The following is a 20,584-nucleotide window of genomic DNA, read 5'->3' as shown; positions in this document are numbered from 1 at the left end:
AGGATGGAATATGAGATATCTGACAGATCCGTCTTGAGCACATGACTATAGAGATAATGTGTAACGATTTGCTGGATTTTTGGACAGAATTTTGAGGAGTAATATCAAAAAATGTGTTTTACAAAAGTCGGCCTCCTGGTGGCGCTATAAAAGTCAGAAAAATGCAGGTCAAAGGTATTTCCTTGACTTCTAGGGAGTGTGCATCATGGTGCCGCTATAACAGGCCGCTCTGTAAAATTTGGGGCAGAGGTTCGTCGTTGGCATCCAGGTAGTGTGTGTGCAAAGTTTGGCATCGACCAGGTTAACTGGCATCGACCAGGTTAACTGGCATCGACCAGGTTAACGGTGCGGGAGATTATACCTGTACACAGACGGATGAACGAACGGACGCACACACGGACGAACGGAGTGCAAAACATACTCTCCCCATGCTGCCTTCGGCTGGTGGAGAAAATGTATAGGCCTACTCATTTAGTGATTTGTGTACAATTGGCATAGTTTATTTTCTATTTTTGTTTGCTGAACTATGCAAGGATAAACACTTTCCCATCTTTAACTAATTATTAATACAAAAAGTGCAACATATTGCCTTTATTATTTGTAGACTATGGGCTATTTTTGCCTTTTTTAATATTCCATTTTTGACATGATTAGTTGAGCGGGAGGTCACTTGTGGTGAAAGTTCAGCGGTGGAATGTTTGCCATGATTTATCAGCTACATACAGTAGCCTATACTGTGTATATATTAGCCCTAGGGTAAATACAGTACCTTTTTACCATATACTGTATTACCCCTAGGGTAAATACTGTATTACTGTAGGTATGTATACGTAGCCTATAATATAGGCTACGTATACATACCTACAGTAATACAGTATTTACTCTAGGGGTTATATAGGCCCTATATAACTGTAAATACTGTATACTACCAGTAAAACGCCTGAGGGCGAGAACGGGTGTGCACACATCCTCCTAGGTGACAGTAGACTGGGCGAGCACTGGTGCTTTGGAATGGGGGTCAGATCAACATATCTGCCTGGGTGACAGCAGACTGCTATTTTTTGAGGGGCGCTAGCCCCTCCTATATAAAGCTTTTTTCCTCACACGTCTCAATATTTGCTATTGACAATGAAAGGGGAATTCAGGTCAAATGTCCGCTAAATCTAGTTCCCACACGTCTCAATATTTGTCATTGACAATGAAAGGAGAAATTAGGTAAAATATCCGCCAAATATGACGTAAATTAAAACATCAAAACATTAAACGCCATTGACAATGAAGGGAAAATGTATCGTCATATGTAGATGAGCAAATTGGCTAACCATTCAGACTTGGCCACTTGGCCAATAAGGGACCACCGTTCTTGATGATGTACGATGATGTATGATGATGAGCGCCCCTCACTTCACCTGGGTGTGATTTTTATTATACTGTATATAACCGCTAGGGTAAATACAGTATATAAGCCCAATAGTCTTAATGTATGCCAGGCATAAACACATACAAACAACTGTATGTACAAAGTTATGATAAAATATAATATTCTAAATAATCTGAATCTTTATTTTATTTAATTTTTTTGCTGCTTTCAACAAAACTAGACCCAATAATAATTACACATGTGTAACTTTGGGATCAATAATCAAAAGGCATTTCCAACCACGTGGATTTTGATTACAACTTGTGGGGTGCTTGATTTTGGCCAGTGTGAAACAAAACAAAGATCGGAAACAGAAACCTCTTATCTCCATCCATATTTTAACTTTTTGCGTTTTATGTTCGCAAATTAAAGCTTCATGATAATACAGCGTCACAAAAAAGCATAAGCAGTAGCAGATCAACGAGCTTGTAGATCTGCTATTTTTTACGTCTCGGACAGGCAGACAGACAGACAGACAGAATAACAGAGTGACAGACAGACAGACAGGTCACACCAGTATATTTATATACAGTATCATATTTTATAAGTTAAAAAATAGCATGTGTGTGTGTGAGCGTGCACGACTGCACGTACATGTGTGCGCGTGCACATGTATGCACGTGCGTGTGTGTCAGTTAGGCCAGCCTTGTAAGTGTGTGTAAGTGTTATGTAATGATGCAACATTGTGAAAGATAAACAGTAAAACAGTCTGTCATCTTACTGCTGCTTGCATCAGAGCAGATATATGTACACGCTACACCACACACACACGCACGCACACACTCGCGCACATGCACGCACGCACGCACGCACGCATGCACGCACGCACGCACGCACGCACACACCCACACACACACACACACGCACATGCACGCACGCACGCATGCACGCACGCACGCACGCACGCCCGCACACACACACACACACACACACACACACACACACACACACACACACACACACACACACACACACACACTCATACTGTACACACACAGTCACACACACACACACACACACACACACACACACACACACACACACACTCATACTGTACACACACAGTCACACACACACACACACACACACACACACACACACACACACGCGTATATTCTGCAGAAACAGCAGATCTACAAGCTTAAAATGTGTCGTATTGTGGTTTGTTTTAAACTAGCAGACAATAATAAGAAGAAGAAGAAGAATAAGAAGAAGAAAAAGTATTATAAAGAGAATTTATTTTCGGCCAATCTAGAGAAAGTACCTTTAACACTCATTTTATATAGTGTGCAGTTCCAATTCTGTCTGCTCATTTCTTCGTGTCATCACTTCCATTTCCACCAGTTTAATCTGTATTCTGTATCCTGTCTGAGTTCTCTGTCCGGATTGGATCAAATATCCCGAAAATGCATTTTCTCTTTAGCTGATGAGACATGGAGACTCCAGCTGTTACTGGAAAAAACTAAAGTAGCCTACAAAACAAACAAAAAAACACTAGCATATCTCTATTAACACATATTTTCAAACTAAATCACTTACTCTACCTTTAATTAATTAATTAATTTTAATTGTTGAACACCACAGTGGAAATAAGTGTGTATTATCCTCAAAATTGTTATTAGTTTGTTGTTAAAGGCACAGTATGTATAACTTTGCCCCATGTATACAACAAACTAATTAGCATTTTCATCAGTCACTGGAGTAGCGTGGTGGTGTTTACCTGCCTTATGGCTGTATTTTGGTGTTTACTTTTAACCGTTTGTTTTGGTAGACTGGGATGTTTTGGGGCTACCAAGAGGGCAGTGCATTACAGCAGGTACACACCACCACACTACTCCAGTGTCTGATGACTGCTAGCCTCGGTACCCGCAGCCTCGTATGCATTCGGCTCAAAAATGAAAGCCTGGGGAAAACCATTGGAAATTCTGGCATAGGAAGCCCACGTCCTTGTATTTCGCTAACCAATAACAGTGCAGAGGGGCTGTGTTCTCTGCTGTTTTCTACCATGGAGGGGAGGAGTGGGCGGGCGCTCAGATCGGTGAAACAATAGGATCCACCACCATGATCTCAACCTGCCCCTCTAGATCAGAAATCACTCAGGCTGGGCTAGGCTATAGATGACTGCTGGTATAGACAAATCCACAGAGGGGTGCCCTGGGCGCAGCACCCATTGCTGAGGTGTACCATTATGCGCAGCTTGAAACCTCAGCACTGATTGCCTACACCTGGCCTACAGGGCACCGCTACATGGATTTGTCTATTGAGGAAATGGGTAAAAATCTATATAGTTATCGTGTTGTTACGAAACACGGGGCAAATTAGTACATGCTTTTTCCAATAAATCAAATCTAATTCAAATCAAGCTCACGACGCATCACAGTTGTGAGACAGCTTTCCTGATGTTCTGTCTCTCCTACACTGTTACTGTACTCTCTTAGCTGTCAAACATAAACCAGAGATAATTATAAAAATGTGTAATAAAATCATTAATAGAGATGTTGCCCTTGCAGATGAGTGTGGGTGTGGCCACAGTGACATCACAGGTGTGTCTGAAGAGGCTATTGGAGGAGCCCCACGATGACAACGCTCTGAAATGCAAACGACCCCGTCTGTCTCCTCCCACTTCCTTCTGCGTTGACCCATCACTCTGCCTCCTCTGGCCTACAAGTCCCGCCCCTAGGCACAGCCACAGCCAATCTCTGCACAGCATCGGGCCTTACATCCTGATTGAGCCTTATGAGGGGGCGGAGACTTACAGAGCAGTACATAGACACACTGAACAACAGTACACCTGCAAGGTACATACACGTGCGCACGCGTGCCGCACACACACACACACACACACACACACACACACACACACACACACACACACACACACACACAAACACAAACACACACACACACACACACACTTCATGTAGCCATTGTCATGACACCAACCCACCAGCTGACCAATCACCTGTCTGTATGGTTGTCATGGTTCCCAGGTGCTCCCTCTCTGTGGTTACCAGGAGCGCCTGGCTCCGTACGCCCGCCTCGCTCGCCACGGCAACGTCAGCGGCCTGTCGGACGTGGTGATTGGCCGGGACCACGTGTACGTCTTCCTGCCGGGCCACCACGGCGACCTGCACGCGTACGTGCGCGAGCGCAAGCGCCTGGGCGAGGACGAGGCCAGGGGGCTGTTCGCACAGGTGGTCTCCGCCGTGCGTCACTGTCACCGCCACGGAGTCCTGCTCCGACAGCTGAAGCTGCGCATGTTCGTCTTCACCGACGTGCACAGGTCAGTGGATGGTTGATTGTTAGCCCATTTACACCTGAGGCCCATTTTTTTAATCGATTTGTACATCTGTGTGTTTCCGTCGCTCTGTGAGGGCAGACGTGTTCAGAATTTAGCTCAGCAGATTTTCACTTTCTTTTATTTCTTACCCTCTTGGTTTTCCTTTCTTCTATTCCTGCTGTGACTCATAATGTTGTTTGGCCAGGCTTGGCATGTCTTTGGAGTGGCCGGCGGTACAGTTAGGATGCTTCTTGTTTTGTTTAGTTTTTCTTTTGTCTTGTTTTTGCTGTACGCAACAGTACTTTTTATTTTCCATACTCTTACTGTAAGCTTGTGACCTTAACTGCTGCGCCACGGCTGCCGCCTCTGGGCAACTAACCTATACGTTTTCTTATTCAAAATGCTACATGTAGGCTACAGTATGAAATGACACTTGATGCTTTCCCGCTTTTAACCCTCTAACACCCGCATTCATTTCTACTTGCAAAAAATAGATTTCAACCTTACTACTACTTTGTACTACTAGGACTAAGACTAAAAAATATGTTAAAAAAAATAAAAAAATAAAGATGAAAAATTTATAATAATTATATAATAATTAGGTATAGCAACGTATAGGCTTTCCTGGTCGTTGTGAGCTTGTAGATCTGCTATTTCCTCCATTAAATAATGTATGTCATTTTTTTTTGTATTCATAGGTTATTTGTCATATCTGCCCTATCACTACACATTTACATTCATATATTTCCAGTGTTCAATGACAGAAACAATTAAATTAAACAATGAGATCGTTAATGGCAATCATTTGAGTGATACTTAATTGTCAAGACACTAAGCCAAATTCCAACACCCCCAACTTCCACACTCACTCACTCCACTCGCTCCTTAGCCCCGCCCCCAGCGAGGAGGAGAGGATTAGATGCCGGCTGGACTGACAGCCACATTCCAATCTCTCACATTCCTTTCTACTTGGCGCTCACTCGCTACTCCTGCATGTCATGTTGTATACGGTATATTAGATGCAGCTGTATTCCTCATATATGAGCTATTTGACATGCATTCTCAGCATGATTGTATAAAAACCAACACACTTTTTGATTTGTTACTTCAGTAGCTTTGGTCGCTGTTATTTAGAATGATATTTAAAAATGCATTTCAGTTTCTCTGCAGTTTAATCAAGTAGGACACTTTAGCCCTCAAACCGTTCAACACACACATGCAGGTGCATTATGTTCACATTTTGGGATATGAGCAGTTTGAGCACGCAGAACGACGTTCAGTCCTTTAAAAAACATCACTTTGAAGTCTGCGATACAGCAGACTTCAAAGTTTAGCTTTATTCATTCTTTTGGCACCCATCTCTAGTAATGTTCTCCCTCCCATAGCCCGAGGAGACGGTCCATCCAATAACAACAGATAGGCAGTCAACACTTCCGGTCTCGGCTCCTCCAAAAGCAAATGACCATGTGGGTCTAAGCTGGAGGGCCGAGTGCAGAGTGACCATGTGGGTCTAAGCTGGAGGGCCGAGTGCAGAGTGACCATGTGGGTCTAAGCTGGAGGGCCGAGTGCAGAGTGACCATGTGGGTCTAAGCTGGAGGGCCGAGTGCAGAGTGACCATGTGGGTCTAAGCTGGAGGGCCGAGTGCAGAGTGACCATGTGGGTCTAAGCTGGAGGGCCGAGTGCCGAGTGACCATGTGGGTCTAAGCTGGAGGGCCGAGTGCCGAGTGACCATGTGGGTCTAAGCTGGAGGGCCGAGTGCAGAGTGACCATGTGGGTCTAAGCTGGAGGGCAGAGTGCAGAGTGACCATGTGGGTCTAAACTGGAGGGCCGAGTGCAGAGTGACCATTTGGGTCTAAACTGGAGGGCCGAGTGCAGAGTGACCATGTGGGTCTAAACTGGAGGGCCGAGTGCCGAGTGACCATGTGGGTCTAAGCTGGAGGGCCGAGTGCAGAGTGACCATGTGGGTCTAAGCTGGAGGGCCGAGTGCAGAGTGACCATTTGGGTCTAAACTGGAGGGCCGAGTGCAGAGTGAGAGAGTAAGCAGAGATTTGAATATTGGCATTTTGCTACCAAGGCAAGTTGTTTTCTAATTGGATGGTTTGTGATTTTAGGACCAGGCTGTCCTTGCAGGGATTGGATGAGGCTGTCCTTCTCCACGGCGACCCACTCGACGACTCCTTGACGGACAGGCACGGATGTCCCGCCTACGTAGCGCCGGAGCTGTTAACCAATAGGAACACGAGGTACTCCGGCCGCGCAGCAGACGTCTGGAGCCTGGGCGTGTCTCTGTACACAATGCTGATTGGTCGATACCCGTTCCAGGACATGCTGCCCGCCGCGCTATTCGCCAAAATCCAGCGCGGGGCGTTCAGCCTCCCTGATTGGCTGTCGCCGCGAGCGAGGAGCCTGATTGGCTGTCTGCTGAGGAAGTGTGCTGCCGAGAGACTATTGGCGGCGGAGATCAGCCTACATCCGTGGATGATTGACAAACACACACCACATAATACACACACATACACACCACCACGATTGGTACACTCCCCACGCAACACACATGTACACACACCACCTGACACGCACATGCCACCATGCGACAAACATGCGACCAGGATGCAAAATGATGACCAAGTGGTGCCAACGATGACTGAAAAAGTAACTCACTCTCTCTAACGCAGTGGTTCTCAACCTGTGGTTGAGAAAGGAAAGTGCAGGACCCAAATAGTTGTCAAAACACTAAGATTTTAATGATAATATAACATTAATGTTTAAAGGTAATACTATACAAACTTAAAGTATACTACGTTAGTTCGATTGATCTGAGTTGGAACACAATCGATTGATTGAGCATGCATTAAAATAAACATGCGGCGAGCGGCCCCACCCATCTGACAGACGTCTTTAAATAATTTACCTGAAGAAGAAGTGCCTTGTCTGTCTGTCTGTCTGTCTGTCTGTCTGTCTGTCTGTCTGTCTGTCAAATAATCTGTTTATCCGTCACCGAAAAACGCTTGAGTGCCAAAGACAAACCTTCTATCATGTGTGTAAAGAGACAGTGGAGCACATCACACTGACTGACCCGGCTGGTCTGCCTCCAGCAGGAACCCCCAATGGGCTCCACGCTGGGCAAACACCTACGACGTAGAGTGCATTGCTGAAATGTGGCTGTACTTTTGGAAGTACCGCTCAAGGAAATGACGCTTTACAAATCTGTTTACATTCTCCATGAATGAAATCAAAGTGTTGTGATTGGTCAAAGAATATCGTATACGGGGGATATACATCTGACGGATGTTCCAGACAGACACTTCCGGCTATGCTGTCTCTGCTTTATATTGTGACCAGGCTTTTCTCTTGGCAGATGAGTAAGGCTGGGGGCGGCCCACCACACCCTGTCATGACATGGTGTATGAAATGCACATCAACAGGACGTAATGCCAGTAAGTGCATGCTGCTGTAATATTACTACCACACCATCCACCTGAACTACAGTATACCTGTATGCTTCGAGCAGTATTATTTTATTTAAAAAAGTAACTGTTAAAAAGACCTGACCTGAATATCATGTCTCTGTGACAGGTGCGTAAGCAAAGCACAGTTTACAGCAAAGAACATAGAAATAAATACCTGTACACTTCAAACTTGCACGCTTATTGAGAAACGCAAAGTTTCGGTTGCATCTTTCTCAATAAACGTTATCCTTGTGACGTTCTTATTTGGCAGTAATTGCCAATTGGGCACTGGGTATTTCTCTATACATTGCTGTAAATTATCTTTTTGAGTGTTGCAACCACTCCCTTACGGAGCTATATGTGTGGCTGGGTGTCTGGTTATGAGCACGAAAACAGCATGGTTGTTTTTCACCACCTGTACGCAACCTAACGCACACACAAACACACACGCACGTATTAACTGTATATATGATGATTTCGGGTGTGCCAGTACAGTGACAGTACAGTACAGTACTTTAGAGGGTACAGTAGAGGGACCGCCACACGGTAACTCTGTAATTTTTCAACTGTTTCGGACGCGGGGCGACACGCCGGAACCGGCCCGGCCCCCTGGGCGCGTTCCTGGGGGTCTGGAACTCCCTCCTCCCACCCCTCCCCGGGAACCCCCACACGGAGTTGCACCACTCACTTCACACGGGTGTGATTTTTTTTATACATTGTATAGTTTTATTATGTGAATTGGTTTAATTTTGTGTTGCACGGTTGTTTTGTCAACTTTTTGTTTATTCATGAGAAATGTATTCATGAGAAAAAATGGAAATAAGTCCTGGACTAATAGTGTTTTATCCTCAAATGTCTGATTTGTGGGTTTTTAGGTTATTTGCTATATCAAAATAAATCAAATTAAGTTTGCTCTCTGTTTATGCATTTCTAACAACCACATGGCCGACCAGATCAATCTTACATTGAAATGGGATATAACACAGCTTAAAATAAAGTAACCAAACCTAAAAATAGAAGGGAAAAAAAGAAAAGAAAAAACAGCTTTAAAGATGAACTCAATAGGAATTGTCCAAAACAATTGTATATACAGAGTAAGATATAGGCTTATTTGATCCACTTAGTTGGTGTCTCTTTAGGAGGCGAGTGTGGATTCCGGCCCAGGTTTGTGCCAAATGGTCAAGCCCCTTGACTTGGAGCTTGGGTTGTTGCGTGTTGTAAATGGGAGGGTAATTTGACTTAAGTCAGTGTGGCCAAAAACGTAGATATTTTGGCTTTCCTAGCTTTGCGTTGCTACTACTTGCCTATTTTTAGTTACGTTGTGGGAAATATTGCTCCGTGTTGGCATTGCCTTAGGGGGGTAATAATGGAATATTCTGTGTTTATTGGATTGCAACTTGGACGGGGCTGAGTCGGCTGTATCGAACTTCGCAACGTTCGACATGGCGACTCGTGCACTTTAGTGTGCTCGATGGTGTGTCTCAAGTTCGCTCAAGTTCGCTAGAGACGGCACCTCTCCATATCGATCTAAAACTATACTTTATCGTCCAAAAAAGTAGTCCACGGTTGTTGAAAAAACAGTGGCGACAGCGGGATTCAAACCTGAATAGCGAGGCATGCTACCGAGCTGACTACCAGAATGAGGTTTTCTGGCTGTATTAGAATGTGATAATGCCCTGCCCCACGGGCGCCCTACAATTTCCTACTATCAGGCTAGAGAAAGAGCCATGACCATTTGGCGTAAACCCGAGACAGAATCCACACCGCCTTGTGTGAGGTGCTTCTGATTAAGCCAATGAAACAATTGGCCAATGAGGTTTCTCAATGAATAGGCTTCTCTCTAAGCTGTCTGAAGAAACACCAGCCCAGGTGATCTGATTCAGCTAATGACATGCTCAGAGAACATTCTGTTCTGGACAGAACAGGAGATTGAAGACTGTTTTACAAACAGCTTGAGAAAACAGACTAAACAGCTTGAGAAAACAGACTGTTTTACAAACAGCTTGAGAAAACAGACTGTTTTACAAACAGCTTGAGAAAAGGTTTCTGTTCATTTAATTATTTTCTTTCGTTCGGGTCTCTTTTTGAAAGAAGAAACGTGCTCTATTTTGGAGTAGCCTACCTGGCTGTGAAGTCCTGAACCCTTGATTATCGGAACTTGGTGAGTTGAACTTGGCTGTGCTTGTGACTATACCACTGCAGCAGCCTCCCATGTTACTGTGTCTAGCTCTCATGTAACATGAAATGAAAGCCTGCATGGGTACCGAGGCTACCTGTAGCCTACATGTAACAAGGGTGTATCCAGCTAATTGTAAGCATAGGCCTACTGTTAGTTCTCTGTAGACAGTATTAATGTAGGCATGAATGTAGACATTATAAGTTCAGTAGAGTCTAGCTGTAAGGGAGCCTGCATGGCCATTAGAATTCAAAATACAAGTTCTTAAACCAACACATGATGGCGCTATTGTTCAAGATATGGGAGAGGTATAGGGGCTATTTGAAAATATTAAACTACCTTATGGCCTAAGCCTTGGGGCCTAAGGTTAGGGCCGACTACATCTCTCATACTGTACTGTTTCCATATTACATTATTGTATTTAACTACAGATGCAATATCAATAGTTGTTTTGGCAGCATAGCCGAATGTAGCCAATATCTGTGCTGTGAACGAAACAATAATTTATTCTTTTTGGGTGGCAGTGGCAGTGGCAGTGTCTTGAGTGTTCAGGGTTTGATGAGGTCAGATTAACATGGAATGAATTCTGAATTGGCCATATATGGAGCTTGTCACGAGGCGTGATGGACTGACTGACATGTTTTTGTCACAAGGCTGCCATGTTTTGCAGGCTTTCAACAAGGCTAGCTGTTTCAATCCATTCAAACAAATCCTTCCCTCATCATCATCATAAACTTTATTTAAACTCTATAGGCCTATATGCGCAGTTCCCTATTAGTGGTTTTCTCTTGACCAAACGTTTTTATTTTATTTTATATTAACCACTCGAACCCTAGCATTCCTATTCTGGGCGATCATTCAAGGTGGTTTGGTGTGGAGGGGAAACAGAGCAGACCAAATACAGAGGCAAAGGTCAAGTTAAATAGTAATTATCAGTGCATCATGAATCCAACTTAATAGAAAGGCTAAACAAATAAACATTAATTTACCCACTAATGATAGTTCTGTCATACAAGTTATAGCCTCGGAAACCCTGCAGACGTTTTTATTTCCAGGGAATAATCTATATGAAAAAGTTGAATCTGTGACACAATGTAATACAATATGTAGTTGTATTTGCTTCATCTGTCTCTGTTAGCTAAGCTTTTCTTAGGTTAAATATACAGTAGCTCTATATTCTGATAGTATAGACTCAGTGTTTGTTCAGTAACAGAAGTCTCCATGTCTCTCCGGCTATTTATTAAACACCATTTATTATTTGCGGGAGGCTGGGAAACGTTGAAGCCGCCCAACCCTACTGGCCAAAGCTGGAACTGCAGGTGGGCGCCGGGCGGTTTGGCTTGTGCATGTATACAGCACGAGCAAAAGAGCGCACAGCTGGGGTTTAACCTATGGGTTTAACACAGAGTGTCTGCAACTCAAACATGGGTCCCGACCGACTGTTTGGGAAACAGGGTCCCTGTGGGATCTTTATGAGTCCACTCCTTCTTGACCTCTACACCAAATCTCATTGCCGAAGATGGCCGATCTACAAGCTCGCAACTTCCCAAGCATCACAGCATGTAGATCAGCTCTCGTTTTGCCAAATGTTCTCCCCCCCCAGAATGGGGACACTACACTAAAGTTCATGTGGCGAAGACCTTATGTGTGCAGCACCCAGAATTCCTTGCTACGCCCACCCCTCCCCCCATAGCTCTGTCTCTCTCTCGCGTTCTCTCACTCTCTCTGTGTCTGTCTGTCTCTGTCTGTCTGTCTGTCTCTGACTGTCTCTCTCTCTCTCTGACTGTCTCTCTCACTCTCTCTGTGTCTGTCTCTCTCTGACTGTCTCTCTCACTCTCTCTGTGTCTGTCTCTCTCTGACTGTCTCTCTCTGACTGTCTCTCTCTCTCTGTGTCTGTCTGTCTCTCTCTGTGTCTGTCTGTCTGTCTCTCTCTCCATCTCTCTCGCTCTCTTTAATCATACTGTCTGTCTGTCTGTCTGTCTGTCTGTCTGTCTGTCTGTCTGTCTGTCTGTCTGTCTGTCTGTCTGTCTGTCTGTCTGTCTGTCTGTCTGTCTGTCTGTCTGTCTGTCTGTCTGTCTGTCTGTCTGTCTGTCTGTCTGTCCTCTGTCTCTCTCTCTCTTTCTCTTTCTCTCTTTCTCTTTAATCAGATCTCTCTCTGATCAGATGTTCAGATGTCTCTCTCTCTCTCTCTCTCTCTGGGGTGGGGATGGGGGGGGGGGGGGTTGTTGGAATGTGAACTCTTGGCAGAGAGCAGATATGTAACAGCAGCATAATAAAGGACAGTGAATGATGGTGTGGATGATATATACTGTACAGCTCACAGCATCACGTCATCGTACTGTCCTGGCCCAGTGGTGCTGGAGGACCCCCGGGGGTTTCAAGCCAGGGGTTAACACATTAAGACCCCATGCAGGCCCATTCTAATGTGTTCTAAATCACTAGTTAACACATTAAGACCCCATTCAGGCCCATTCTAATGTGTTCTAAATCACTAGTTAACACATTAAGACCCCATCAGGCCCATTCTAATGTGTTCTAAATCACTAGTTAACACGTTAAGACCCCATGCAGGCCCATTCTAATGTGTTCTAAATCACTAGTTAACACATTAAGACCCCATGCAGGCCCATTCTAATGTGTTCTAAATCACTAGTTAACACATTAAGACCCCATGCAGGCCCATTCTAATGTGTTCTAAATCACTAGTTAACACATTAAGACCCCATGCAGGCCCATTCTAATGTGTTCTAAATCACTAGTTAACACATTAAGACCCCATGCAGGCCCATTCTAATGTGTTCTAAATCACTAGTTAACACATTAAGACCCCATGCAGGCCCATTCTAATGTGTTCTAAATCACTAGTTAACACATTAAGACCCCATGCAGGCCCATTTGTTGTAACTTAATTTAGGTTACAGTTCATTTGTGTAATGTTTATATTGCATAACAGTTAAATGTGTTCATTGCATATTGTTATTATTATTACAGTTAAAAAGAGAATTGATTATAAACAAAATAAGTCAATTTAATTCACAGTATGATTTATTTGATTGTAATTGCGATTGATATTGCTTACTAAGAAACGAATTATTAGTTGAACTGCATATCCCATGATGCATTTGTGTTTAGCACCGGATATCCGGGGAACCAAGGCGGGCTTTATTATTGTTGTTTACATTGAGAAGAAGAAAGGCTCAGCCTAGTTTTGCTGTATGTGCCATTGACTAACCAAACTAATTCATTGCACTTTTCTGTACCATTTTTTTGCCTATATAAAATTCAAGCATTCTAGTACCAGCCGACGTCCTCTTATGTTCATTTTGACCGTAGTTTAATCTACGACACCATTCTAATGTGTTCTAAATTACTAGTTAACACATTAAGACCCCATGCAGGCCCATTCTAATGTGTTCTAAATCACTAGTTAACACATTAAGACCCCATGCAGGCCCATTCTAATGTGTTCTAAATCACTAGTTAACACATTAAGACCCCATGCAGGCCCATTCTAATGTGTTCTAAATCACTAGTTAACACATTAAGACCCCATGCAGGCCCATTCTAATGTGTTCTAAATCACTAGTTAACACATTAAGACCCCATGCAGGCCCATTCTAATGTGTTCTAAATCACTAGTTAACACATTAAGACCCCATCAGGCCCATTCTAATGTGTTCTAAATCACTAGTTAACACATTAAGACCCCATGCAGGCCCATTCTAATGTGTTCTAAATCACTAGTTAACACATTAAGACCCCATGCAGGCCCATTCTAATGTGTTCTAAATCACTAGTTAACACATTAAGACCCCATGCAGGCCCATTCTAATGTGTTCTAAATCACTAGTTAACACATTAAGACCCCATGCAGGCCCATTTGTTGTAACTTAATTTAGGTTACAGTTCATTTGTGTAATGTTTATATTGCATAACAGTTAAATGTGTTCATTGCATATTGTTATTATTATTACAGTTAAAAAGAGAATTGATTATAAACAAAATAAGTCAATTTAATTCACAGTATGATTTATTTGATTGTAATTGCGATTGATATTGCTTACTAAGAAACGAATTATTAGTTGAACTGCATATCCCATGATGCATTTGTGTTTAGCACCGGATATCCGGGGAACCAAGGCGGGCTTTATTATTGTTGTTTACATTGAGAAGAAGAAAGGCTCAGCCTAGTTTTGCTGTATGTGCCATTGACTAACCAAACTAATTCATTGCACTTTTCTGTACCATTTTTTTGCCTATATAAAATTCAAGCATTCTAGTACCAGCCGACGTCCTCTTATGTTCATTTTGACCGTAGTTTAATCTACGACACCATTCTAATGTGTTCTAAATTACTAGTTAACACATTAAGACCCCATGCAGGCCCATTCTAATGTGTTCTAAATCACTAGTTAACACATTAAGACCCCATGCATGTCACGGTACCGAGAACTGGCGGACCCAAATGCAGACACAGACAAAAGTTCGACAGTTCAAGGGTGTTTATTGAAAAACAAACTGGCAGGCAGGCAGAGCAGAGCAAACAGGCTGGTCAGAGCAAGGGCTGGCAGGCAGGCAGGCAGGCAGGTGTGGTCTGAGGAGGAGGAGAGGAGAGCGGTGAGAACAGGCAAAATGCAAAAACTAGAAAACACAATAAAACTGAAGTTCACTGCAGGAACAAACACTGGCATAATACTGGCTAGAAAGTCTACTACCACTGTGGTTGATTTAACAATCTGGCGCTGGTGATGTGGGAAGGCCGGGTCTTTATAGGCTGCAGGAGTTGATGAGCTGATGGCAGGCAGGAGCGTAGATTGGAGACTGGAAACAGGTGAGCCAAGTGATAAATGGAGCCAAGCCAACGCCCACACACACGCCCACACATAACACAGACACTGACAAGACAGAGACAGACAAGAAAACCACAGCCCTGCCTGGGACTGTGACAGTGCCCCCCCCTCACGGAACGCCTCCAGGAGTTCCACCAGGCTTGTCAGGGTGTTGCTGATGGTAATCTGTGATTAGGGATGGATCCAGAATGAAGCGACGTGGTACCCAACATCTCTCCTCAGGACCATAGCCCTCCCAATCAACCAGGTATTGGAATCCCCTCCCTCTGCGACGCACGTCTAGCAGCCGCCGGACGGTGTACGCTGGATGGTCGTCAATGATACGGGGGGGAGGAGGGGGCGCATCCGGAGGAGACAGCGGACTCGTCAACACCGGTTTCAACAGAGAGACATGGAAGGCGGGGTGGATCTTCATGTGACGAGGGAGCCTGAGCTTGACAGTCGAAGGGTTGATGATGGAGAGCACCTCATAAGGGCCCACATAACGGGGGGAGAGCTTCCTTGAATCAGTCTTCAGGGGGAGGTCCTTAGTAGACAGCCACACACGCTGACCTGGCTGGTACGTGGGGGCTGGGGTCCGATGGCGATCGGCAAACTTTCTGTTCCGTTCCACGGAACTGAGCAAGGCAGCTCGTGCATCCTTCCACACCTTGCGACAGCGTCGTAGGTGAGCCTGAACCGATGGGACGGCGATGTCATCCTCCTCGGCTGGAAAGAGAGGTGGCTGGTACCCCAGAGAACCCTCAAAAGGAGACTTGCCCGTGGCAGCACAGGTCAGAGAATTGTGGGCGTATTCGATCCACAGCAGGTGGGTGCTCCAGGAGGAGGGATTCTTGGCCGCCACACAACGCAGTGCAGCTTCTAGGTCCTGGTTGGCTCGCTCTGTCTGTCCGTTAGTTTGTGGGTGGTAACCAGAAGATAGACTCACAGATGCTCCGAGGGCACGACAGAAAGCCCTCCATACATGTGAGATGAACTGGGGTCCCCTGTCGGAAACAATATCCACAGGGACGCCATGGAGCCGAAAGACATGGTAAGCAAGGAGGTCAGCTGTTTCAAGCGATGTGGGCAGTTTAGGGAGAGCCACAAAATGCACAGCCTTAGAGAATCTGTCCACAATAGTCAGAATGACCGTGTTGCCTTGGGATGGAGGAAGACCCGTGACGAAGTCCAAAGCCATGTGCGACCAGGGTCGACTAGGGACAGGCAGAGGACGGAGCAAGCCAGCAGGCGGCTGATGAGAAGCTTTCCCACGAGCGCACACAGCGCAAGCAGACACAAAAGCACGGGTGTCACGGGCAATGGAGGTCCACCAGAAGTGCCGTTTGAGGAGAGACAGAGTGCGGCCGACCCCTGGATGGCAGGCAAAGCGGGAAGCATGTGCCCAGAGGAGGACCCGCGAGCGAACAGACTCAGGGACGAAGAGACGGTTTGCGGGTCCGTTGCCTGGATCCGGTTGGACCCGTTGAGCCTCTCGCACCAGTGACTCAATCTCCCACATCACAGCTGCCACCACACAGGAAGAGGGAAGGATCGACTCCGGCTGGCCAGTGGATCCTGCAGTGGAGAACTGGCGTGACAGGGAATCCGCCTTCAAGTTACGAGAACCAGGACGGTAAGTCAGGGTGAAGCGGAACCGACCAAAATACAGGGCCCATCGAGCCTGGCGGGAGTTGAGGCGCTTTGCAGACTGGATGTAAGCAAGATTCTTATGGTCTGTCCACACAATGAACGGATGTTCAGCACCCTCCAGCCAGTGCCTCCATTCCTCCAAGGCGAGCTTCACAGCCAACAGCTCCCTGTTCCCCACATCATAGTTGCGCTCAGCAGAGTTCAAAGGATAAGAAAAGAAGGCACAGGGATGGAGCTTCCCATCTGTAGCGGACCTCTGGGACAGGATTGCCCCCACCCCGGTGTCTGAAGCGTCGACTTCCACGACAAACTGACGGGACGAGTCAGGGTGGACGAGAACCAGTGCCGTGGTGAACCGCCTCTTCAACTCCTTAAACGCAGTCTCAGCCTCCGCGTTCCAGGTAAAAGGAGTCAACGAGGATGTCAGCTTGTTAAGGGGTGCTGCAACACTGCTGTAGTTTCTGATGAACCTTCTGTAGAAGTTGGCAAAACCAAGGAACCGTTGAAGATGCTTTAAAGATGCGGGTCGAGGCCAGTTCTCCACCGCCTGCACCTTCTCAGGGTCCGCCTTCACCTGGCCATTCTCAACGATGAACCCGAGGAATGTGGTAGACTGGACATGGAATTCACATTTCTCCGCTTTAACAAAGAGCTGGTTCTCCAAAAGACGCTGCAACACTTGTCGGACATGCACCACGTGTTCCTCATGGTTGCGGGAGTAAATCAGGATGTCATCTAGGTAAACAAAAACAGTACGGTTGATTAGGTCACGGAGGACATCATTGACCAGTGCTTGGAATACACCTGGAGCATTAGTGAGCCCAAATGGCATGACGAGATATTCAAAATGGCCGATGGGTGTCTTAAAAGCGGTCTTCCACTCATCTTCAGCCCGGATACGAACAAGGTGGTATGCATTACGCAGGTCTAGCTTGGAAAAAATAGTTGCCTCCTGAATGGGCTCAAAAGCAGATGCTAGCAATGGTAATGGATATTTGTTTTTAACAGTGATGTCATTGAGGCCTCGATAGTCAATGCAGGGGCGTAATGAACCATCTTTCTTACCCACGAAGAAGAACCCAGCGCCAACTGGGGAAGAAGAGGGCCGAATGATGCCAGCTGCCAATGACTCGTGGATGTATTTCTCCATGCTCTCTCTCTCTGGGCGAGACACGTTGTAGAGACGACTAGTAGGCAGTGGAGCTCCCTCATGCAGGTTGATGGCACAGTCATACGGGCGGTGCGGTGGTAATGATAGGGCACGTTGCTTACTGAAAACCTCTCCAAGGTTATGGTATTCAGCAGGAACACCAGAAAGGTCTGGAGGCTCCATAATAGCTGGGGAGCTGGCACCCTCAGATGGTGAACGAGCAGACCGTAAGCAGGTTGAGAGACAATACGGACTCCAGCTCACCACCTTGCCTGCCGCCCAGTCAATATGTGGATTGTGTAGTTGTAGCCATGGCTGACCTAGAACGATAGGTACATTAGGAGAGGAAATGACATAGAACTGAATTTGTTCATGATGATTACCGGACACAAGGAGGTGGACGGGTTCGGTACGGTGAGTCACACGGGCCAGAGGATTGCCATTGAGAGCATTAGCTTGCATAGGTGAGGTGAGTGGTTCAAGTGAAATGCCCAACTGGGAAACTACAGACATGTCTAGGAAGCTTTCGTCTGCCCCTGAATCAACAAGAGCAAGCAGTGACAATGACTGAGTATGCAAACTAAGAGTGGCATGAAATTCCATACGGGATCGGGTTTTGGGGGAATATGAAACATGACTCACCAGAACCCCCACTGCTACTGATGAGTCATCTCTTTTGGCCGTGTAGGACATGTGGCGATGTGGTGGTTTGGCTGGCCACAGTAAAAACACACCCCCATCTTCCTTCGGCGTTGGCGTTCATCTGGTGTGAGATGGGCCCGGCCCAATTGCATAGGTTCCTCCCCAGAAAACTCAGCAGGAGGAGGAGGACGACCAAACTCAGCAGGCGGGGCTCTGTAGTTTCCTCCGACAGAGGGCGCTGTAGGACTAGGTGGAGAGGGCTCTGCCTGCCACTGAGCCATCTGGTCAGACATCTTGATGGCAGTGGTAATTGCCTCATCCAGGGAAGGCTGTTCCTTCCTCAAGGCCATCTCTCTGCCAATGCTGCGGGTGAGCCCACTCTGAAAGGCGGTTAGCAGTGCCGGCTCATTCCACCCTGACTCAATTGCTAAAGTTCTGAACTCACTGGCAAACTCTCTCACTGTTCGCCTGCCCTGCCGAAGTCTTAACAGTTGTTGACCAGCCTGCTGCCCTCTAATTGGATGATCATAAATACGTTTTAACTCAGCAGTGAACAGGGCAAAAGTCTGAACAGCAGGTGAATCCTGCTCATGCAAAGCATTAAAATAGCTGAGAGGAGGCCCCTCCAATAGGCTGGCTACATAAGCAATTTTAGCTGCCTCATAAGTGAATCGAGAAGGCTGAGCATTGAAAACTAGCTGGATTTGAGTAACAAACTGACGACAAGTATTTGGATTACCAGAGTACTTTGCAGGTGGAGGAATATGGGGCTCTGCAGCAGGAGCGACTGGAAGCATGGGAGCAACAGCGTCAGCAGCAGGTTGTTGATGGAGCTGAGGTGGAGGTGTGTGGCTGATGGCAGTCAGTTGGTTTGAGATCTCAGCCACGCTATCCATGAGAGACTTTAGCATTTGCTCGTGAGTTCCCAAACACTGCCCCTGTTTGATAATGGCCTCCTTAACTCTGTCATAGTCTGCTGGGTCCATTCTGGCCAGATTGTTCTGTCACGGTACCGAGAACTGGCGGACCCAAATGCAGACACAGACAAAAGTTCGACAGTTCAAGGGTGTTTATTGAAAAACAAACTGGCAGGCAGGCAGAGCAGAGCAAACAGGCTGGTCAGAGCAAGGGCTGGCAGGCAGGCAGGCAGGCAGGTGTGGTCTGAGGAGGAGGAGAGGAGAGCGGTGAGAACAGGCAAAATGCAAAAACTAGAAAACACAATAAAACTGAAGTTCACTGCAGGAACAAACACTGGCATAATACTGGCTAGAAAGTCTACTACCACTGTGGTTGATTTAACAATCTGGCGCTGGTGATGTGGGAAGGCCGGGTCTTTATAGGCTGCAGGAGTTGATGAGCTGATGGCAGGCAGGAGCGTAGATTGGAGACTGGAAACAGGTGAGCCAAGTGATAAATGGAGCCAAGCCAACGCCCACACACACGCCCACACATAACACAGACACTGACAAGACAGAGACAGACAAGAAAACCACAGCCCTGCCTGGGACTGTGACAATGCAGGCCCATTCTAATGTGTTCTAAATCACTAGTTAACACATTAAGACCCCATGCAGGCCCATTCTAATGTGTTCTAAATCACTAGTTAACACATTAAGACCCCATGCAGGCCCATTCTAATGTGTTCTAAATCACTAGTTAACACATTAAGACCCCATGCAGGCCCATTCTAATGTGTTCTAAATCACTAGTTAACACATTAAGACCCCATGCAGGCCCATTCTAATGTGTTCTAAATCACTAGTTAACACATTAAGACCCCATGCAGGCCCATTCTAATGTGTTCTAAATCACTAGTTAACACGTTAAGACCCCATCAGGCCCATTCTAATGTGTTCTAAATCACTAGTTAACACATTAAGACCCCATGCAGGCCCATTCTAATGTGTTCTAAATCACTAGTTAACACATTAAGACCCCATGCAGGCCCATTTGTTGTAACTTAATTTAGGTTACAGTTCATTTGT

The 20,584-nt window shown here is 45.9% G+C and overlaps 1 protein-coding gene across 1 annotated transcript in view; it reads left to right on the top strand.

Moving 5' to 3' along the window:
- The window catches only part of LOC310863556 (tribbles homolog 2-like), a 9,694-nt gene extending 775 nt beyond the window's left edge, over window positions 1–8,919 (top strand). The window contains exons 2-4 of the mRNA XM_083771986.1: window positions 3,931–4,218; window positions 4,411–4,703; window positions 6,812–8,919. Of these exons, the coding sequence (XP_083628112.1) occupies window positions 3,931–4,218; window positions 4,411–4,703; window positions 6,812–7,370 (1,140 nt within the window). The 3' untranslated portion in view covers window positions 7,371–8,919. The remainder of the gene's footprint in view (window positions 1–3,930; window positions 4,219–4,410; window positions 4,704–6,811) is intronic.
- The last annotated feature ends 11,665 nt before the right edge of the window (window positions 8,920–20,584 follow it).

This window comes from Protomyctophum parallelum (assembly GCF_964188405.1).
Source record: "Protomyctophum parallelum genome assembly, chromosome: 8".
Taxonomy (NCBI): Eukaryota; Metazoa; Chordata; class Actinopteri; order Myctophiformes; family Myctophidae; genus Protomyctophum; species Protomyctophum parallelum.
The sequence above is the reverse complement of the archived record's forward strand: the minus strand, read 5'-3'. Positions and strand labels throughout refer to the sequence as shown.